This window comes from Vulpes vulpes, chromosome 14 (genome assembly GCF_048418805.1).
Source record: "Vulpes vulpes isolate BD-2025 chromosome 14, VulVul3, whole genome shotgun sequence".
Lineage (NCBI taxonomy): Eukaryota > Metazoa > Chordata > Mammalia > Carnivora > Canidae > Vulpes > Vulpes vulpes.
Genome location: NC_132793.1, coordinates 110,816,334 through 110,833,844, shown reverse-complemented (window position 1 = coordinate 110,833,844; position 17,511 = coordinate 110,816,334). Strand labels below are relative to the sequence as shown.

The window sequence follows — 17,511 nt, the reverse complement described above, 5'->3', positions numbered from 1 at the left end:
AGGTAACATCCAGGTGCAGGTGCATCTCCTCCCGTTGCATCTGCAGGTGACCGGGAATGGTAGGGCCTGGAGCTCCCCTGCCTGCCTGCAGACTCCATTCTAAACCACCTTTGGTTACATAGGATTTTATTTTTAAACTCCTGAAATTTGAAAACAAGACCACCTAAGTTAAATAATATAGTTTTCCAAAGCTGTACAATTTCAAGCTCAGTGTTTCTCCTTGAACTGCAAAAACAACTTCTTAAAACTAGTCAAGAGCACCACTACCCTGATGATCTGTGATTAGATCTGTGATCAATCACGATTTGTAGTTTCCCTTTTTATCCTCGCTAAGAGTTTAAAAAATTCTAGAATGGTGGGATCCCTGGGTGGCTCAGCGGTTTAGCGCCTGCCTTTTGCCCAGGGCGCGATCCTGGAGTCCCGGGATCGAGTCCCACGTCGGGCTCCCGGCATGGAGCCTGCTTCTCCCTCCTCCTGTGTCTCTGCCTCTCTCTCTCTCTTTCTCTCTCTATCATAAATAAATAAATAAATCTTTAAAAAAAATTCTAGAATGGTGCATTTCTTCTTCTTCTTCTTCTTCTTCTTATTATTATTATTATTATTATTATTATTTATTATTATTATTACTGTCTTTTTATTTCCAGGTAAGCTCTCAACTGTTTAGTATTCTCTGAGATATTTTATTTAAATTCAATTATTTAACATATAGTGTATTATTAGTTTCAGAGATGGAGTTCAGTGATTCATCAGTCTTATATAACACCCAGTGCTCGTGACATCATGTGCCCTCTTTCATGTCCATCACCCAGTACCCTGTCCCCCCACTCCCCTCTCCTCCAGTGACCCTCAGTTTGTTTCTTGTGGTTAAGAGTCTCTTATAGTGGACACCTGGGTAGCTCAGTCCACGAAGCATCTGCCTTCGACTCAGATCATGATCCCAGGGTCCTGGGATTGAGCCCCACGTGGGGCTCCCTGCTCAGAGGGGCATCTGCTTCTCCCTCTCCCTGTCACTCCTCTGCTTGTGCGCACACACACACTCAAATAAATAAATAAAATCTTTTTAAAAAAGAAAAGAGTCTCTTGTGGTTGGTCTCCCTCTCTGATTTCCTCATGTTTTATTTTTCCTTCCCTTCCCCTGTACTCTGTTTCTCGGATGCCACATGAGTGAGATCATATAATTGTCTTTTCCTGATTGATTTATTTCACTTAGCATAATATCCTCTTGTTCCACCCATGTCTTGAAAATTGTAAGATTTCATTGCTTTTGATGGCCGAGTAAGAGTCCCTTGTATATATATACCACATCTTCTTTATCCATTCATCTGTTGATGGACATCTGGCTCTTTTCATAGTTTGGTTATTGTGAATATTGTTGCTATAAACTTTGGGGTGCAGGTGCCCCTTCGGATCACTACATTTGTAACTTTGTGGTAAATACCCAGTAGTGCAATTGCTGGGTCATAGGGTAGCTCTACTTTTAACCTCTTGAGAAACCTGTTTTCCAGAGCAGCTGGATCAGCTTGCATTCTCACCAGCAGGGCAAGAGGGTTCCCTTTTCTCTGTATCCTTGCCAACATCTATCCTTTCCTGACTTGCTCATTTTAGCCATTCTGACTGGTGTGAGGTGGTATCTATCTTATTGTGGTTTTGGTTTGCATTTCCCTGATGCCGAGTGATGTTGAGCATTTTTTTTTCATGTGTCTGTTGACCACTTGTATGTCTTCTTTGGAGAAATGTCTGTTCAGGTCTTCTGCCCATTTCTTATCTGGATTATTTGTCCTTTGGGTGTTGAGTTTGATAAATTCTTTATAGATTTTGGATACTAGTCCTTTATCTGATAAGACATTTGCAAATATATTCTCTCATAGAATCGTGCATTTTTCTAATCTTACACCAATTTGTTTTTTAAAAAAATATTTATTGGGACGCCTGGGTGGCTCAGTGATTGAGCATCTGCCTTCAGCCCAGGACGTGATCCTGGGGTCATGGGATCGTGTCCCACATAGGACTCCCTGCATGGAGCCTGCTTCTCCCTCTGCCTGTGTCTCTGCCTCTCTCTCTCTGTCTCTCATGAATAAATAAAATCTTTAAAAAAATAAAAATTTAAAAATATTCGAGAGGGAGTGTGTGTTCACTTGCGTACAAGTGGGGGGAGGGGCAGAGGGAGGAAGAGAATCCCAAGCAGATTCCCTGCTGAGTACAGAGCCCCAAGCCCCAAGAAGGGCTCAATCTCACAATCATGACCTGAGTCAAAAATCAAGAGTCCCACACTTAATGGATTGAGCCACCCAGGCACCCCTAGTCTTATACCAATTTCATTCCTGATGTCTCCTGAGATGCATATACCATACACAGGAACCTATCTTCCTCCTTCTCACTTTCACACACTTCAGAAATCTGCATTGACGTGTTGCATCTATTCACCAATGGGGAGAAGGCTTGAGTAGTATGGAGCCATAAGCACTTTCTGATTATCCTGATGAATTCATTCACGTTGATGCAACTAGGTACCAGGAACTTGATTGATCTGAGACAGGAAGCTGCCTCTCACCCCAGTATGACATGGGGGGCAGTTGGACAGACCAGAGGGTCATGGTGGCTCCCGCTCCAATAACAGCCTCCTTTGTGTGGTGTTAGGTTTGTTTTTTTTTTTTTTCCCCAACACTAAGCTTAAGTTTGAAGAATTGAAGTTTGAAGAAAATTGTTTCAAGAATGAGTGTGAAATACGAGAAATGGTTTAATTTGAAAACCTGATTAATGAAACCTAATTCCATTTCTATTTAAAAGGGGGAATAAAAGTATCAGTCATTTTGAAAGGATAAAATGTGAAATGACTGAAAAGGAACTATAGTTCCGTGCTGGATGCCAGGGCCATGAGCCACTGGTGCGGAGAGCACATGGCCCTTCTACTTTGGGAGATTCTTGCCTGAAAACCAGTTAGGAAAACTCTGCTTTTCCTTCCCTGATAGGAAGCCTAAGGTTCTATTAGTACTCCAGCAGCTGCTACTCTGCGGTGATGCAGCCCAATGGAAAGTAGTTGGCTGACATTTATGGTGGCCATCTGTAGATGTCTTGGACCACCAAGGGCCACCACCACGAGGGTCACTGCCTCCAGGGGCCACCACCACGAGGGTCACTCCTCCCAGAGGCCACCACCACGTGGGTCACCTCCCCCCTGGGCCACCGCCATCAAGGCCACTGTCCGGAGAGGCCGCCTCGGGGAACCTGTCCGCCCCCACAGCGGCGTCCCTCGTCAGTCCTCGGCTACTAGCCCACCCCACCCCCCAGCCCCGAGCCCTGGGGTTGCTCTGAACCGCCCGCGCTCAGAGGCAGGGACCCCGGCGAGCTTCCCGGCCGCAGAGCCCGCCCTTCCCCGCAGCGAGTTCAAGGAGGAAACCGCCCAGCCGGGCTTCCCGCTGATTGGCTGAACGAGAGGCAGACCAGAGGTGATTGGTCGGGCCGGACGCCTCTCCGCGCGCACACCGCGGCCCCGCCTTCTTCCGCAGCCACTGCCTGGTGGGCAGACGCGATTGGAGCAGACGCGCCGGCCAGCCCCGGCTCGGCCCGCCTCCGCCCCGCCCCCGCCGGAGGGCGCGACGTCACTACCCGGCGTGCCGCGCGCGGCGCTTCCCCCACCCACTAATGTTTTGGCCGATTCAAGATGGCGGTGCAGGAGTCAGCTGCTCAGCTCTCCATGACCCTGAAGGTGCAGGAGTACCCGACCCTCAAGGTGGGGTCTGCGGGCCGGGGGGGGCGGCCGCGCTTGGCCAGTGCCCGCGGACCGCGGGGGGAACAAGGGGAGGGAGGGGGGGCAGGGTGGGGCCTGGGGTACCGGGCGGGGTCTGGGGGGGTCTGCGGGGCGGCCTCCCGGGGTCTAGAGGGCCTTGGGGTGTCTCCGGGGCGGGCTCCCGAGTTCCGCGGGCTCCAGGGTTCGGCAGGCCGCGCTCCCCAGAGTCTGAGGGGCTGCAGAGCCGGCTTGCCCAGGGTCTGGGGGTCTGCGAGCCGGCATCCCCGGGTCCGGGGGGCTGTGAGGCCGGTCTGCGGGGCTCCCCGGCGGCGGCGGGGCTCAGGCGGCCGGGGGCCTGCGGGCCGGGCGGGTGTGGCGGGGGGGCCGTCCATGGCCTGCCCGGCCTTCGAGGACTTCGTGGCAGGGCGTGGAGCGCGTCTGGCGCCCCGCTTCGCCCTGCGGAGCCCGATTGTGGCCCCTTAAACCTTAAAAAAAAAAAAAAAAGGCACGAAGTGTCCCGCGTGAGTGACATTTCTGGCGGTAGCGAGACTGGTGACGGGGGCTGGGTGGAGGCCGGGGTTTCCAGGGAGCGGGGTCGCGGCGCCTAGCAAGCGTGCCGTCGAGATTCGGGGCTGTGTCCAGCTGTCCCCCCGGAAGCTCACGTCAGCAGGTGTGGATGAGCTGGCTGCTAGGCTCTAATTAGGGAACCTGTGAGGAGGGACCTAACGACCTCATTGGGAACCCGTCTCGTGGAGCAATACCAAACCTGAAATACAGCCCTTGCCACTGGGTTACCAGCTGCGTGACCTTGGGTGGCCCCTTGGCCAAGCCTTGAGTTAGCATGAGCATGAAGTATGTGTGTCTAGTAGTAGGGGACGCACTTGCTCCCCACCTGGTTAGCAGAGGATTTGATGGTGATGAGAACAAAGCACCTGGAAGCGAGGTCCTTAGGAGATCAAGGTCGTAGCATTCCCAAGAGAACCATGACTTCCTTCTTCTCCTGGAAGACCCCGGCATCCCTATCCAGCTTACTGCTGACAGGTGGTGGTGGATGAGGTAGGGTGGGGCTGCTGTGAGCACTTGGTTCGTCTGCCAGGGTCTGAAGACCACCCCGCTGTGTTCATGGCTTCTTGGGATATCTCCGGCAGGGTGCTTACCTGCTCTGAGATTGCTGACTCCTGTCCAGTGGGGATTGTAGCACCCGTGCCACCTTGGGTGAGCTGAGGGAGTCCATGCTGCCTGGAGCAGTGCTGGCCCTCTTTACAAGATGCCAATACAGTGGTCACCGGGAAGCAGAAATGAGGCTGCTGCTTTTCACTGACCAGTGGTCGAGCAGTGCTGTGTTCCGTGCCTTGTCTGACCAGGGAGGGCAGGGCACCCCTGCTGACAGCTACCAGATGCCTCTTCCCTGGGCCCTTTTATATTCAACTCATTGAAGACCCTGTGGCTCAGAGAAACCATGACATCGTGCCACCTGAGGCCCCCAATGAAACATCCTTTGGATTGATGTTTATGCCTCCTCCCCCCCAACAAAGAAATAAATAAATAAGTAGGAAGCTTTCGTGGAAGAGCCGTTAATTTCCAACCTGTTGTCTTAGCCCCACCACCAGACCTGTCGCTAGAACTGACAGAACAGTGGCAGTTCATCATTTCTGGTACTGGCTGATATGTGTGGGCAACGTCAGACAGAAAGGGATTCCCCCTCCCAAATTCTCTTCTGTGATTTCATAATCCTGAATGTGATTGATTTCCAGAGTTATCAAATAGCCTCTGATTAAAAGTCATCCTGTAGATACTTAGGCAGGTAAAGAAATACTAGTGTCAGGTCAGGTGAGCTTGCCAGGTTAGACAGTTTTACTTCTTCTTTAGAATGATTTAAACAAATGTTTGAAATCAGAGTAGCTACTTCCGCCACTTTCCCTCACAGATTATCTAGATCATCTGTAATCCATTGATACATGTGTCACTGTTGAGAGCTAACATTTTCTTCTAGATGTTTTCAAGAGTGATTCCTCATGGATAATGAGGAAGTTTCACTGAGAAACTAGGGATCCTTGACTCAGGAGTGTAAATTAATACAGAGATCTCCAGAACACTTAGATGAGCCATGCTGGGCATAGTCTAGAGTGAGGTCCAGATACAGATGCCTCGGTAGCAGGGCCACTATACGGATATCAGGGAGAAGGGAGTGAGGGCCAAGGGGCTGGAGTGCTGGGAGGTGTATCAAGCGCATTCGCCTGCAGGGTAATGAGCCCAGTCCTCATTGCCGTCTTGACACGATGGAGATTCCTTGTTCTTGAGAGGATTGGCACATCGGGCAGGTTCCTCATAGCCCCAGAGCTTCTGGGGGGCTCTGGGTACCTGGTGGGCCCTGGTCTTGGTCTTACCTCCTGACATGGTGGGAAGAGGATGGCACAGCTGTGAGACACTGCTGCCCACAGGGGCTGAGCTGGGCACCTTCTCACTGAGCCCTCCATTCTGGGGCCAGGTGGGCCAGCACAGGCCTCTCAATCCCTGTGGTCCTTCAGGCTGGGTGATTCTTTGTAGTGGGGGCTGCATATTATAGGATATTTAGTAGCGCCCCTGGCTTCTGCCCACCAGATACCAGTAGCACACCCCTGGATGTCTCCAGACATTGCCAGATGTCCCCTGGGGGACAAAATCACCCTAGTGAGAACCACTGGACTGGATTTTGCTTTGTGGAACTTGTTTTTATGTTCTTACAATAACGGGGAGAGGAGGGCTCTTGGGACACACCTTTGTGTCCTGGGCCTGGCTATGAGTCTTCACCTGTGACCTTGAACTGTGGTGTCTTTTTTTAATAAAAGTAACTTCTGTCTACTTTCCAAATTATTCTAATTATCCTGTTAATATTTTGGTGTATTGACTTCTGTTTTTTCCCCTTCAGAGAGCTGAAGTAAAATCGTATTTTAGAGACCTTTACTGCTACCCAAATCAGGTGGGGGTCTTCCCAGCCCAGGAGAAAGGAACGGTCTGGCATTGATCCCTGGGAGACCTGGCTCTGGACTCTGACTCCTCCCCTTAGACTCCCCTGTGCCTATCTCTGTGCTCACCTGGGGCCTCCCTGGGCCTTTTGGTCCTCCCAGCCAGGTGGGCCCTAGCCTGACCCAGCTCAGACCCCATCCCAGCTGCCCTCTTCCTCACACATGATGGGCTGAGGAGCAGGGGCATTGCTCTTAGCTGGGTCTGTGGGTGGACCCCACATTCTGCTGTGTCTCTGAATTCTGTATAGGATTGTTGAAATGTTCTGCTTTTAATTTGGTGACAGTCTTGTTGACCAAATCCTGGTCTGCAGTTTCAAAGCCTGGGTCTGTGCCTGTTGTAGAAAGTCTGGGTGCCAATTATATGCCTTAAGTTATAACTTTCAGTGCACTTTTCCACTTGGTCTTGGCTGTATTTAGGGCATCATGTGTTCTCAAGTTTGAGGAGCAGCTGTAAACATAAGCACTTGGTCTTAAGAGACAAATATCCTGAGTCTAAGAGGGTGGCAGGAACCTGGGTAACTTCTTTTTACTTTAGGTTTTTTTGTTTACAGAGAGTGAGCCATTCCGTCTCTCAGAGGTGGTTGTATTTCTTCAAGGATGCAGGGGCAGGTACCTAAGCATGATTTTCTTCCTCTTCTCAGGCTCTAGAGCGCTGTCTGCTCTTACCCAAAAGAGTCTCCGAGCCCCGCCAGAGCGAGAGCATGGTTGAAATGCCTTCTTACCCTTTGTGTCCTCTTGACCTTCTTGTCTCCCACTCTACTGCTCAGGTCATTTTTTTTTTTAATTTTTATTTATTTATGATAGTCACACACACAGAGAGAGAGAGAGGCAGAGACATAGGCAGAGGGAGAAGCAGGCACCATGCACCGGGAGCCCGACGTGGGATTCAATCCCGGGTCTCCAGGATCACGCCCTGGGCCAAAGGCAGGCGCTAAACCGTTGGGCCACCCAGGGATCCCCTGCTCAGGTCATTGACCACAGACGAGACACTGGGTGGTGTGGGCCTTCAGGGACAGGTGCGGGTCCATGTCAGGGTGGGCTGCTTGTGTTTGTGTTCTTTTAAACAAGCTTCAGGCCAGGAAAGGGAGAGCTTCCCAATGCCTCGCTCTCTGTAGCAGCAGGGGAAGCTAGAGGCATTTCAGACCCCAGCCGCAGTGGGGAGGGGCAGCTGTTCCTCAGATGTTTAGCATTAGGTCTGAAGGTGGGACTTGTGGGTGCTTCTCCGTCACAGAGCCACACCACCAGGCACCCAGAGCTGAGGCACCATGCCCTCAAGGCCTTGCTGCTCCTGAAGAACCTCTGCAGGCTGGCCACTCCTGGCACCCCTAGGCCTGGCAGGAGGGAGACATTAAGTGGATGAAAGTGTTTTCAATCCTTGAATGAGCAGAGTCAGGCACTCATGGGACAGTGGGAGGGCTGGGAGCCTGTGGGGGGTGTGATAGTCTTCTGTGGGTGACCAGGGCCCTTGCATTTTGGGGTAAAGGTCTGTGGGCGATGTGTAAGTCTGGGCAGACCCTGCTTCCGTTGGAGAGATAGGGCTCAGGGTGTTCCAGATCCGCACAGAGGTTGTGACCATGGAACCCTGAGGCTGGGACCCTGCCATGGACCATGGGTGTGTGTCAGCCAAATCAGGGATCAAGCTGGCATGAGGCCTGAGCACCAGAAGAAGGAAAGGAGTCTGGCTGGTGTGTGCAGCATGTGCCCCACTCAATGTGGCTGCTCCGTACTCCTCCTGTGTCTCTGAATTCTCTACCGGATTGTTGAAATGAGGGGGACTGCTTGATGCTGGTATGTCTGCCAGGGCGCCTGTCAGGTTTCTCCAGGTGTGTGTTGTTTAGAATTGGGGATCATTAGTTGAAAAGCTTTCTGAAAAAAAGATTCACTGTTTCAATAACAACTGATGGAAACTAAACATTATTAAATAGTTTAACACCCATACTATTCTGCTGAATGTGGTTAATGAGAACAACACCCACCTGTGCTGACAGTCTGCTGACCGTCACCTCCTGACTACAAACCCCAAGTGCTGCACAGCCCCCATGTCCTGCCTGCGCCTCCCAGCCCACACAGCACCACACCTCACCCACGTGTTACTCAGGACAGCTACCGCCCTCCTTGTGTCTGCCCACAGCTTCTGGGGGAGCTGTCTCACCTTGCGTGTGCCTCCAGCACTTGCATGTCTTCCCTCCTGCCTCAGTTTCCCTTCTTGCTGGGTTTTATCAGTGTGCACATGGCTCCGATTGCCCTATGCCTCCAGTTGCTGCCACCTTTCCCTGGGCATGTATCTCTCCTCCCATGTATCTCTCCTGGTCCAAGTTTAAAGTTTTGCCCTAACGTTCCATGAAAATGTGTTTGTCAAGGTCACAGTCACCTTGACACTGCAAAGTGGCCAGTTGCTGGGCAGTCGCCTCTTTCACTTGCCCCCCTGCTGACATTCTCTGTCTTCCTCTTAGGGCTGGTCTTCCTCAGACCCCTTTACTGCCACTTTGCATCCTGTAGCCTGGGGGTCGCTGTCTTCCATGGCGGCAGCCAGCCCTGGAGAGGTGTCTGTGTTCTGGTCTCCAACTGCTGCCTCCAGCCAGGGCCTCCATTGTTGGCCATCTGCTGGGTGTCTTCACACCTCTGGGCAGGGAATAGGAGATACTGCATGTGAAACCCAGCAGCTCCTGACCTTGGCCTTCCTGCCCCAGACCTAGGTGTTCCTGGCACCAGCCAGCCCCATCCCAGGTGAAAATAGTGTCATCTTGCCACTTGTTCAGGGTTGTTAAAAAACCCTGGAGGTGTTCCTGACGCCTGTTTCCTGCGTTCTTCCTGTGATCTGTGATTTCCTTGTTGGTCCACGTTGCCTGTGGGGCTCCAGTCCTATTGCGGGCACATGAACGAGGGAGGGGAAGGGGTAAGGCGCCAGCTCCCTCCACGAGGCCTCCCAGAAGTGCTATTCAGCATTTATGCTTCAGCTCAGAGGTCAGAGCTTGCGGTTGGCTATATCTAGCTTCAAAGGGACCTTAAACAGCCTGGTGGTGGGCTTATTGCTGCCCTGGCCCTGAGTAAGATCGGGGTTTGTTATTCCTGCTGTGCTCTGTCCCTTCCTCTATTTTATTTTCTTTACAGCTTTAATCAGAGTCGGAGGAACTGCCTCTGGTCTGTTTGTTTGCTTTTCTGTCAGAGGCCCACCTTAGACTCCGTGCTCCTCAGGACAGGGGGCCGTGTTCTGCTTCTTCCCTCCCTGACAGTGCTTTGGCCAGGTCTCCAGTAATCCTTATGGTGTTTTGCGGTGAGCACCCACTGATGGCCCCTCCTCCCTGACACAGAGTCAGGCCAGGCCAGGTTCCTCCTCAGTGTGACCACTCAGTGTATTGGTGATCTTGTGTGGTCTCGTGCTTTTGAGCACCCTCTGTGCATACCAGTGACTCCCAAATGGTGAGCTCCCCAACCGCAGAGCCCAGATCCAGTAACCTCGCTTGCATCTCTGTGAGGTAGCTCAGCATATGTAGATCTGAACTTCTTAACTTACCTGCCCCCTCCTCAAATCTCACCATTTTCCTTGTATCAGGTTAAAGCCTTGACTCCTCTGTCCTCACAGCTTGCATCCATACGTGCTTCCCCTCTAGCTCCAGCATGTGCTCAGAATTTGACTGCATCTAACCTTCTTTCTTCCTGCCACCACGCCCAAAGCCACCATCTCTTTTTGGGTTAAAGTAGGCTCGTCTAGTCTCAGTTCTGCCCAGCACAGCCGCCATGTCACTGTACCAGACAATGCCACTATCCTGTCCTTGTAGCTTCCTGTTTTACTTGGGGTATAGAACAAGAGCCCTGTGACTTGACCCCTGCCATCTCTTTCTCTTCTTCCTCCACCTCCACTCCCCTTGGGCACTTAACCTTGGTGGCTTCCTTGCTGCCGGAAGGTGTGCTGGCATGGCAAGCCCTCAGATCCTTTGAACTTGTTTACTTTGCCTACTTTGCCTGCAGCCTGGAATCCTCTTCCTCCAGGTGTTCATCTATCTTAACACCTCACCTTCTGGGATCTTTGCTCAGGTATCACCGTCTCAGCAAGATCACCTTATTTAAACTGGGAACCCTACCATCTCCTGCTCTATTTTTCTCCTTAGCTATTACTGTCATCGTATTTTGCTTCTTTGTTTCTAACCCCGGGAATTGTAAGCTTTGTAGAGGGCAGAGAGGAGATAATTATTCAGTGAACAAATGAACTATTAATTATTTTGGTGGGGGATCCCTGGGTGGCTCAGCGGTATAGCACCTGCCTTTGGCCCAGGTTGTGATCCTGGAGTCCCAGGATCGAGTCCCACATTGGGCTCCCTGCATGGAGTCTGCTTCTCCCTCTGCCTATGTCTCTGCCCCCCGCTCTCTCTCCCTGTGTCTCTCATGAAAAGATACAAATCTTTTTAAAAAATAATAAAAAAATAAAAATAAATATTATTTTGGCAATTCTGTCCAAAGAAGTAAAAATAGAAACAGAAGTAAATGTAACTTCGAATGGATGAGACAGTTTGTTTTTGTACCCAGAGAACACAAATTGGAAAACTACTACAATTAATGAGAAAGTTCAGCACAGTAACTGGGGACATGAAAAATATACAAAGATCATCACTTTTCTGTCAGCAATAACCAGTTAAAGCACCTCGAGGGAACATACCCATTCACGATAACCTAACAGCAACAGAAATAAAATACCAAGGTAAGCTTTACAGGATAGTGTGACAAACACTGAAGGAGACACAACATGGTTTCTTAGTAAAAGGCGTAAAGGGGGACCAGCGTCAGCAGAGAGGGTTGTGTCTATCTGAACATACTGATGATGGGAGATACCATCTGACTTTTTTTGTGCTTGATAACATACTTTTTTATTTTTAATTTTTAAAAATTTTTTTTTAATTTTTAATTTTTATTTATTTATGATAGTCACAGAGAGAGAAAGAGAGAGAGGCAGAGACATAGGCAGAGGGAGAAGCAGGCTCCATGCACCGGGAGCCCGATGTGGGACTCGATCCTGGGACTCCAGGATCACGCCCTGGGCCAAAGGCAGGTGCCAAACCGCTGCACCACCCAGGGATCCCCATACTTTTTTTTTTTTTTTAATATTTTATTTATTTATTCATGAGAGACACAGAGAGGCAGAGACATAGGCAGAGGGAGAAGCAGGCTCTATGCAGGGAGCCCGATGTGGGACTGTGGGATCATGCCCTGAGCCAAAGGCAGATGCTCAACCGCTGAGCCACCCAGGTGTCCCATTGATCACATATTTCTTATTTGTAATCAGGGAAGCAGCAAGAAGGGTGGGGCCCTGCCTGACGCAAGAGACAGAAGTCCTGCCTCCAGCCATACATCATAGCCAAGCAGTAAAGAAGCCTGCTTTGCTAGTGTTACGTACACAGGTCGGTACTGGTGCCTGTTTGCGGTTGGTGTGTTGTATTTGGGCAGTGAGCCCATCCCAAGGCATGAGGGCACTTGACTACATGGAGGCATTGCCCTGGTGCTCCCACCATGTTCATTTATGTCGCTGGTACTATGCTGCGTTATATGCGTGCCGGCTGACTCAGATTTGCAGCTCGTATTGCTTTACTCATACCTCCTTTTCTAAAACAGACCAGTAGCATGGAAAGATTTTTGCAAGTACCCAGTGGATGGCAGTTGAGACAGTCCTGCACCGAGGGAAGAGGGCAGTGCTCTTCCCGCCTCAAGCTCTGTCAGCCACATTGTCAAGTGAAAGGTCTTTCTCTTCACAGCCCCCTAGAAGCTGACCAGAAATGTTATTTTTTCAAGAAGCCTATTTGAAACTGTATGAGCTTCCCTCAGGGTATGTGCTGTGCTTGAGAGATAAGCCCAGGAAACAGGAAGGCACTGTGATTTGGGAGACTGTCCCATGTCACACACAGGAACATGAGGCAGAACTCTCCAGGACATAGATGTCTACTGCCACTCAGGGCTCAATCTGACATATTAGAAGATGTTACTAGCCTTATGATAAATAGTTAGAAACCTCTTCTGGAGGTTTCCTCTTTGTGAAAGATAAAAAGCCCCGTGAAGTTGGGGAAATACTTCCTTCCTGTGCTGGTAAAAATGGCTGAAAACATTATGATGACAAACTAAAATGCATTTCTTTGTCAGCAAATACTGTCAGAAAACCCACAGCAAACATTGGAGAAGGTTTGAAGAAACACATACTAAAGCAAATGACACAGTGTAGGAGGATTGCTATAGAGCTGGGTGAAAGTACAGATGTTTTATACAAATCTTAACTTATGGTGTTTGCCAGATTGTGTTTCAATTATGAAAACAGGAAGGATTACTTTTTATGAGTCACTGAAGGGAAAGATGTACTGAAGGAAATAGAATTTAACATCAGCTAACTACCAGAGAAATCTTGTGATCTTAAAAGCTACGGTATAACAAATTACCGAGGAAAAATTGAGTAGATTTGATTAATACAAGTTTAAATCTTTGGTGTACCCATATAAAATAGAACCAGAATATGAAAGCAAATAACAATTTTAAAAAGCCACCAAATATGAATAAAAATAAAAGAGCTACTTCACATTGATGAGAAAGATCCAAGACCTCTCTTCCTTGCTGAGTGTTGGACAAGGAGCACAAAGGGAAAATTTATTGGATTAAACCATGTAAAATTGTTATTTTGTGGGTTAAAAGACAATGGCTGAATAGGCTTATACATGTAAAGAGATTAGGAAAAAAAAAAAAAAAAGCTTTCCATAAAGAAAAGCCCAGGATCGAGCTGCTTCACTGGTGAATTTTAGTAAATGTTTAAAGAAGAATTAGCACTGATCCTTAACAGACTCTTCCAAAAAATAGAAGAGAGAGGAACATTGCCCAACTCATTCTGTGAGGTATTACCCTTATAACAAAACCAGACGGTTATCCAAGAAAATTGCAGACCAGTATTCCATATGAATGAATATAGGTGTTAAAATCCTCAGTAATGTGCTAGCAAACTGTACCTGACAACATATGAAAAGGATTATGTACCATGACTAAATGGGATTTACCCCAGGAATGCAAGGTCAGTTCAACATGCAAAAAGCAATGTTTATACATATACCACATTTTTAAGCAATGTTTATATTTATACCACAATAAAGGACAAAAGCTACATGATCATCTTAATAGACGCAGGAAAAAAAACAACAACAACACTTGACAGAATCCAACACTTTTTCATGATAGAAACATTCAACAACTAGGAAAAGGAGAGAACTTCCTCAACCTGATAAAGAACACCTATGCAAAAACCACAGTTAACATCATGCTTAGTGGTAAAAGACTAACTTTTCCCCTGAAAGAAAGAGGCAAGGATGTCCATTCTGGCCACTTCTAATTCAGCATTTTCTTGGAGATTGTAATCAGGGCAGTTAGGCAAGAAAAAGAAGTAACAGACATTCAGATTGGAAAAGAAGAAATAAAACTCTATTTTCAGATGTGATCTTATGTATGAAAAGTCCTAAAGAATATACACACGCACAAACAGAACTTATTAGAACTAGAACTAATAAACTAGTTCAGCCATGTTGCAGGATACAAGATAAGTATATAAAAATAAATTTTAGGGCAGCCTGGGTGGCTCAGCAGTTTAGTGCTGCCTTCGGCCCAGGGCATGATCCTGGAGTCCCGGGATCAAGTCCCACGTCAGGCTCCCTGCATGGAGCCTGCTTCTTCCTCTGCCTGTGTCTCTTCCTTTCTCTCTCTGTGTCTCTCATGAATAAATAAATAAAATCTTAAAAAATAAATAAAAATAAGTTTTAGAAGACAAATCACGAGAGACTCCTAACTCTGGGAAACAAAGGGTTGCAGGAGGGGAGGTGGGTGGGGGAATGGGGTAACTGGGTGACGGGCATTAAGAAGGGCACATGATGAGATGAGCGCTGGGTGTTATATGTTGGCAGATTGAACTTAAGTAAAATTTTAAAAAATAATAAATAAAAATAAGTTGTAGTTTTATACCCTAGATATGAACAATCGAGAAGGAATGAAGAAAAAATTTTATTTATAATAGCATGAAAAATAATAAATAATAAGGGTACCAGGGCAGTTACATAGGGAAGGGAGAGGCTTTTCAACACATAGTTGCAAGACAACTGGATATCCACATGCAAAAGAATGAAGTTAAGTCCTTCCTTCACACCGTATACAAGCATTAAGTCAAAATGAATCAGTTAAATGTAAGAGCTAAGATTCTTAGGTATAACACCTAAAGCAGGAAACAAAATTGTAGGTTGGATTTCAGTAGTGAAAAGCTTGTGCTTCCAAGGACAGAATGGAGAGATATATTTGCATGTCACATCTGATAAGAATCTAGTAATATCCAGAATCTAATCTGATAAGAATCTAGTAATATCCAGAATCTACTAATCTACTTCATCAATGTGAAGACAACCCTATTTAAAAATGAGCAAATGATTTGAATAGACTTTTCCAGAGAAGATATATAAATGGCTAATTAGCATATGAGAAAATACTCAACATTATTAGTTATTAATGAAATTCAAATCGAAAACCACAACTGGGATCTAATCCTGCATCAGGCTCCCTGCTCCAGGGAGCCTGCTTCTCCCTCTCCCTCCACCTGCCACTCCTGAGTGTTCATGCTTTCTGTCAAACAAATAGAAAATCTTTAAAAAAAAAAAAGGAATGAAATACACATTATATTGTGGCTGAACCATGAAAACACTGTTAAGTTTAGAATGCCAGACGAAACACCATAGAATGTATGACCCCATTTGTATGAAATGTCTACAATGGGCAGATTCGTATAGGTAGGAAGTAGATTATTAGTGGTTGGTTGCCTGGCTGTGGGGAGGACTTCCATAGGTACAGGATTTCTCTTTGAGTTGATGAAACATTCTGGAAATATTCTCTGGTGGTAGTTGTACAACCTTGTGAGTATATTGAAAACTAACTTGTACACTTTAAGAGGATGAATATTATGGTATCTGAGTTATATCTCAATTAAAACCTGGTAAAATAATGATGGCCTAACAGCAGTTTTGTACAATTCAACTTAACAGACAAAGAGCACTCATGCAGGGACGCCTGGGTGGCTCAATTGATTAAGGGTCTGACTCATGATCTCAGGGTTGTGAGTTTAAGTCCATGCTCATCGGGGAGCCTACATAAGAAGAAGAAAAGTGCTCATGCACGGTGCTAGCCGGCCTTGGGCAGGTATCCATGACCTGCAACTCTGCATACATGTGGAGTTAGCTTTTAGGATAAATCCACATAATTCAAATAGCCAGGTCAGAGGTTAGGCACAGTTTTGATGACTGCTGTCAAATTCCCCTCCATCCTTCACACACTCCCTGCCAGCTGTGTATGGGGCCCAAGTTGCCCCCCAGAGCCCAGCATAGGTTTTCTGCAGCTACACTATCCAGCACCAGTAGTACTAAGCCCCATGTGGCTGTTGAGTGTTTGAAATGTTGCTCATCCAGGGGTATCTGGGTGGCTCAGCAGCTGAGCCTCTGCCTTTGGCTCAGGTCGTGAACCTGGGGTCCTGGGATCGAGTCTCACATCAGGCTCCCCACAGGGAGCCTGCTTCTCCCCCTGCCTGTGTCTCTTTCTCTGTGTCTCTCATGAATAAATACTTTAAAAAAAAATACTACTGGTCCAAATATGTGTTCTAAGTTTAAAATAAAGTGCACACTAGTTTTTAAAGATTTAGCACAAAGAGAAAAAATAATATAAGTATCTAATAAATGAAATACTTAGGAGTGTATTGGATTTTTTTTTAATATTTATTTTTATTTATTTATGATAGAGAGAGAGGCAGAGACACAGGCAGAGGGAGAAGCAGGCTCCATGCCGGGAGCCCGACGCGGGACTCGATCCCGGAACTCCAGGATCGCGCCCTGGGCCAAAGGCAGGCGCGAAACCGCTGAGCCACCCAGGGATCCCTGAGTGTATTGGATTTAAATAAAATACACTAAAATCAATTTCATCCCATTTTCTTAACGTGGCTACTAGAAAACCTAAAAGTATGTGTATATGCAACTCACACTTCTGCCAGACAGTGTTGCTCTGTGGCTTTGTCCTCGTGTATATCTCTTGTCTGTCTGCTTACTCTGGTAGATGTTTTAAACAGAAGATGCCTTGCTCTGGTTGTCTTCCCCTAGCTGCCCAGAGTTACAGTGAGTACCAGTACTGTGGTCTCACCCTCCCCCTCTTACCTTGTTGTCTGTCTCTGGTCTCCTCTTTGGTAGACTGATAAGGTTTCCTTTGTCCCATTTAATTTCCTTTGGTGGTTTGGCAAGCTCGCAGCCATACCCCAGTTGTGACAGGTCAGACGTTGTCCCCCAGGCTTCCTGGGGAGTAGTGTCCCTGGTGGAGAACCGCTTCTCCTGTTGGTCTGCTGGTGTGAGAGTGTCACCTCCAGGGACTGCAGGGCTGTACATGTCTCACTCCTCCCCGGCCTGTGTCTGAGCTCCAGTATGCCCTTCCTCCCAGCAGTGGCCACCACTTTACCACCCCCGTGGATGTATGTTTGAGATGGTTTCAGTCTCGGGTTTAAGAGTAAGACGACTGCGCATTTGTGTATGAGTCTGTTTGTGGGTATTACATAGTCGTTTCTCTTGGGATTGGAATTGCTGAGTGATGTGTATGCTTTCTGTCATAAGAAACAGCCAGACCCTGTTCCTAAGGATCCCCCACACCCCTGCCAGCAGTAACATCCAAGTGTCCTCAGCCTGGTTGGCGGGTGGTGTGAAGTCTTCCTAGCACACAGTAGCATCCCATCTTCAGGCCCTTCTGAGAAGC

At 47.8% G+C, this 17,511-nt stretch overlaps 1 protein-coding gene across 6 annotated transcripts in view; it reads left to right on the top strand.

Moving 5' to 3' along the window:
* The first annotated feature begins 3,508 nt into the window (after positions 1-3,508).
* Positions 3,509-17,511, top strand: part of MAEA (macrophage erythroblast attacher, E3 ubiquitin ligase) — a 35,254-nt gene continuing 21,251 nt past the window's right edge. Inside the window, exons 1-2 of one of the 6 annotated variants that reach the window (XM_072737728.1) lie at positions 3,602-3,730; positions 12,011-12,125. Coding sequence is in view for 2 of the 6 variants with exons in the window: in XM_025998754.2 (XP_025854539.1) it covers positions 3,662-3,730 (69 nt within the window). In the remaining 4 variants the exon portion in view is untranslated. Of the gene's footprint in view, positions 3,731-7,288; positions 7,342-7,373; positions 7,500-12,010; positions 12,126-17,511 lie in introns of those variants that run through there. The other 5 variants (XM_025998760.2, XM_072737727.1, XM_072737726.1 and 2 more) reach the window with 5 other exon arrangements.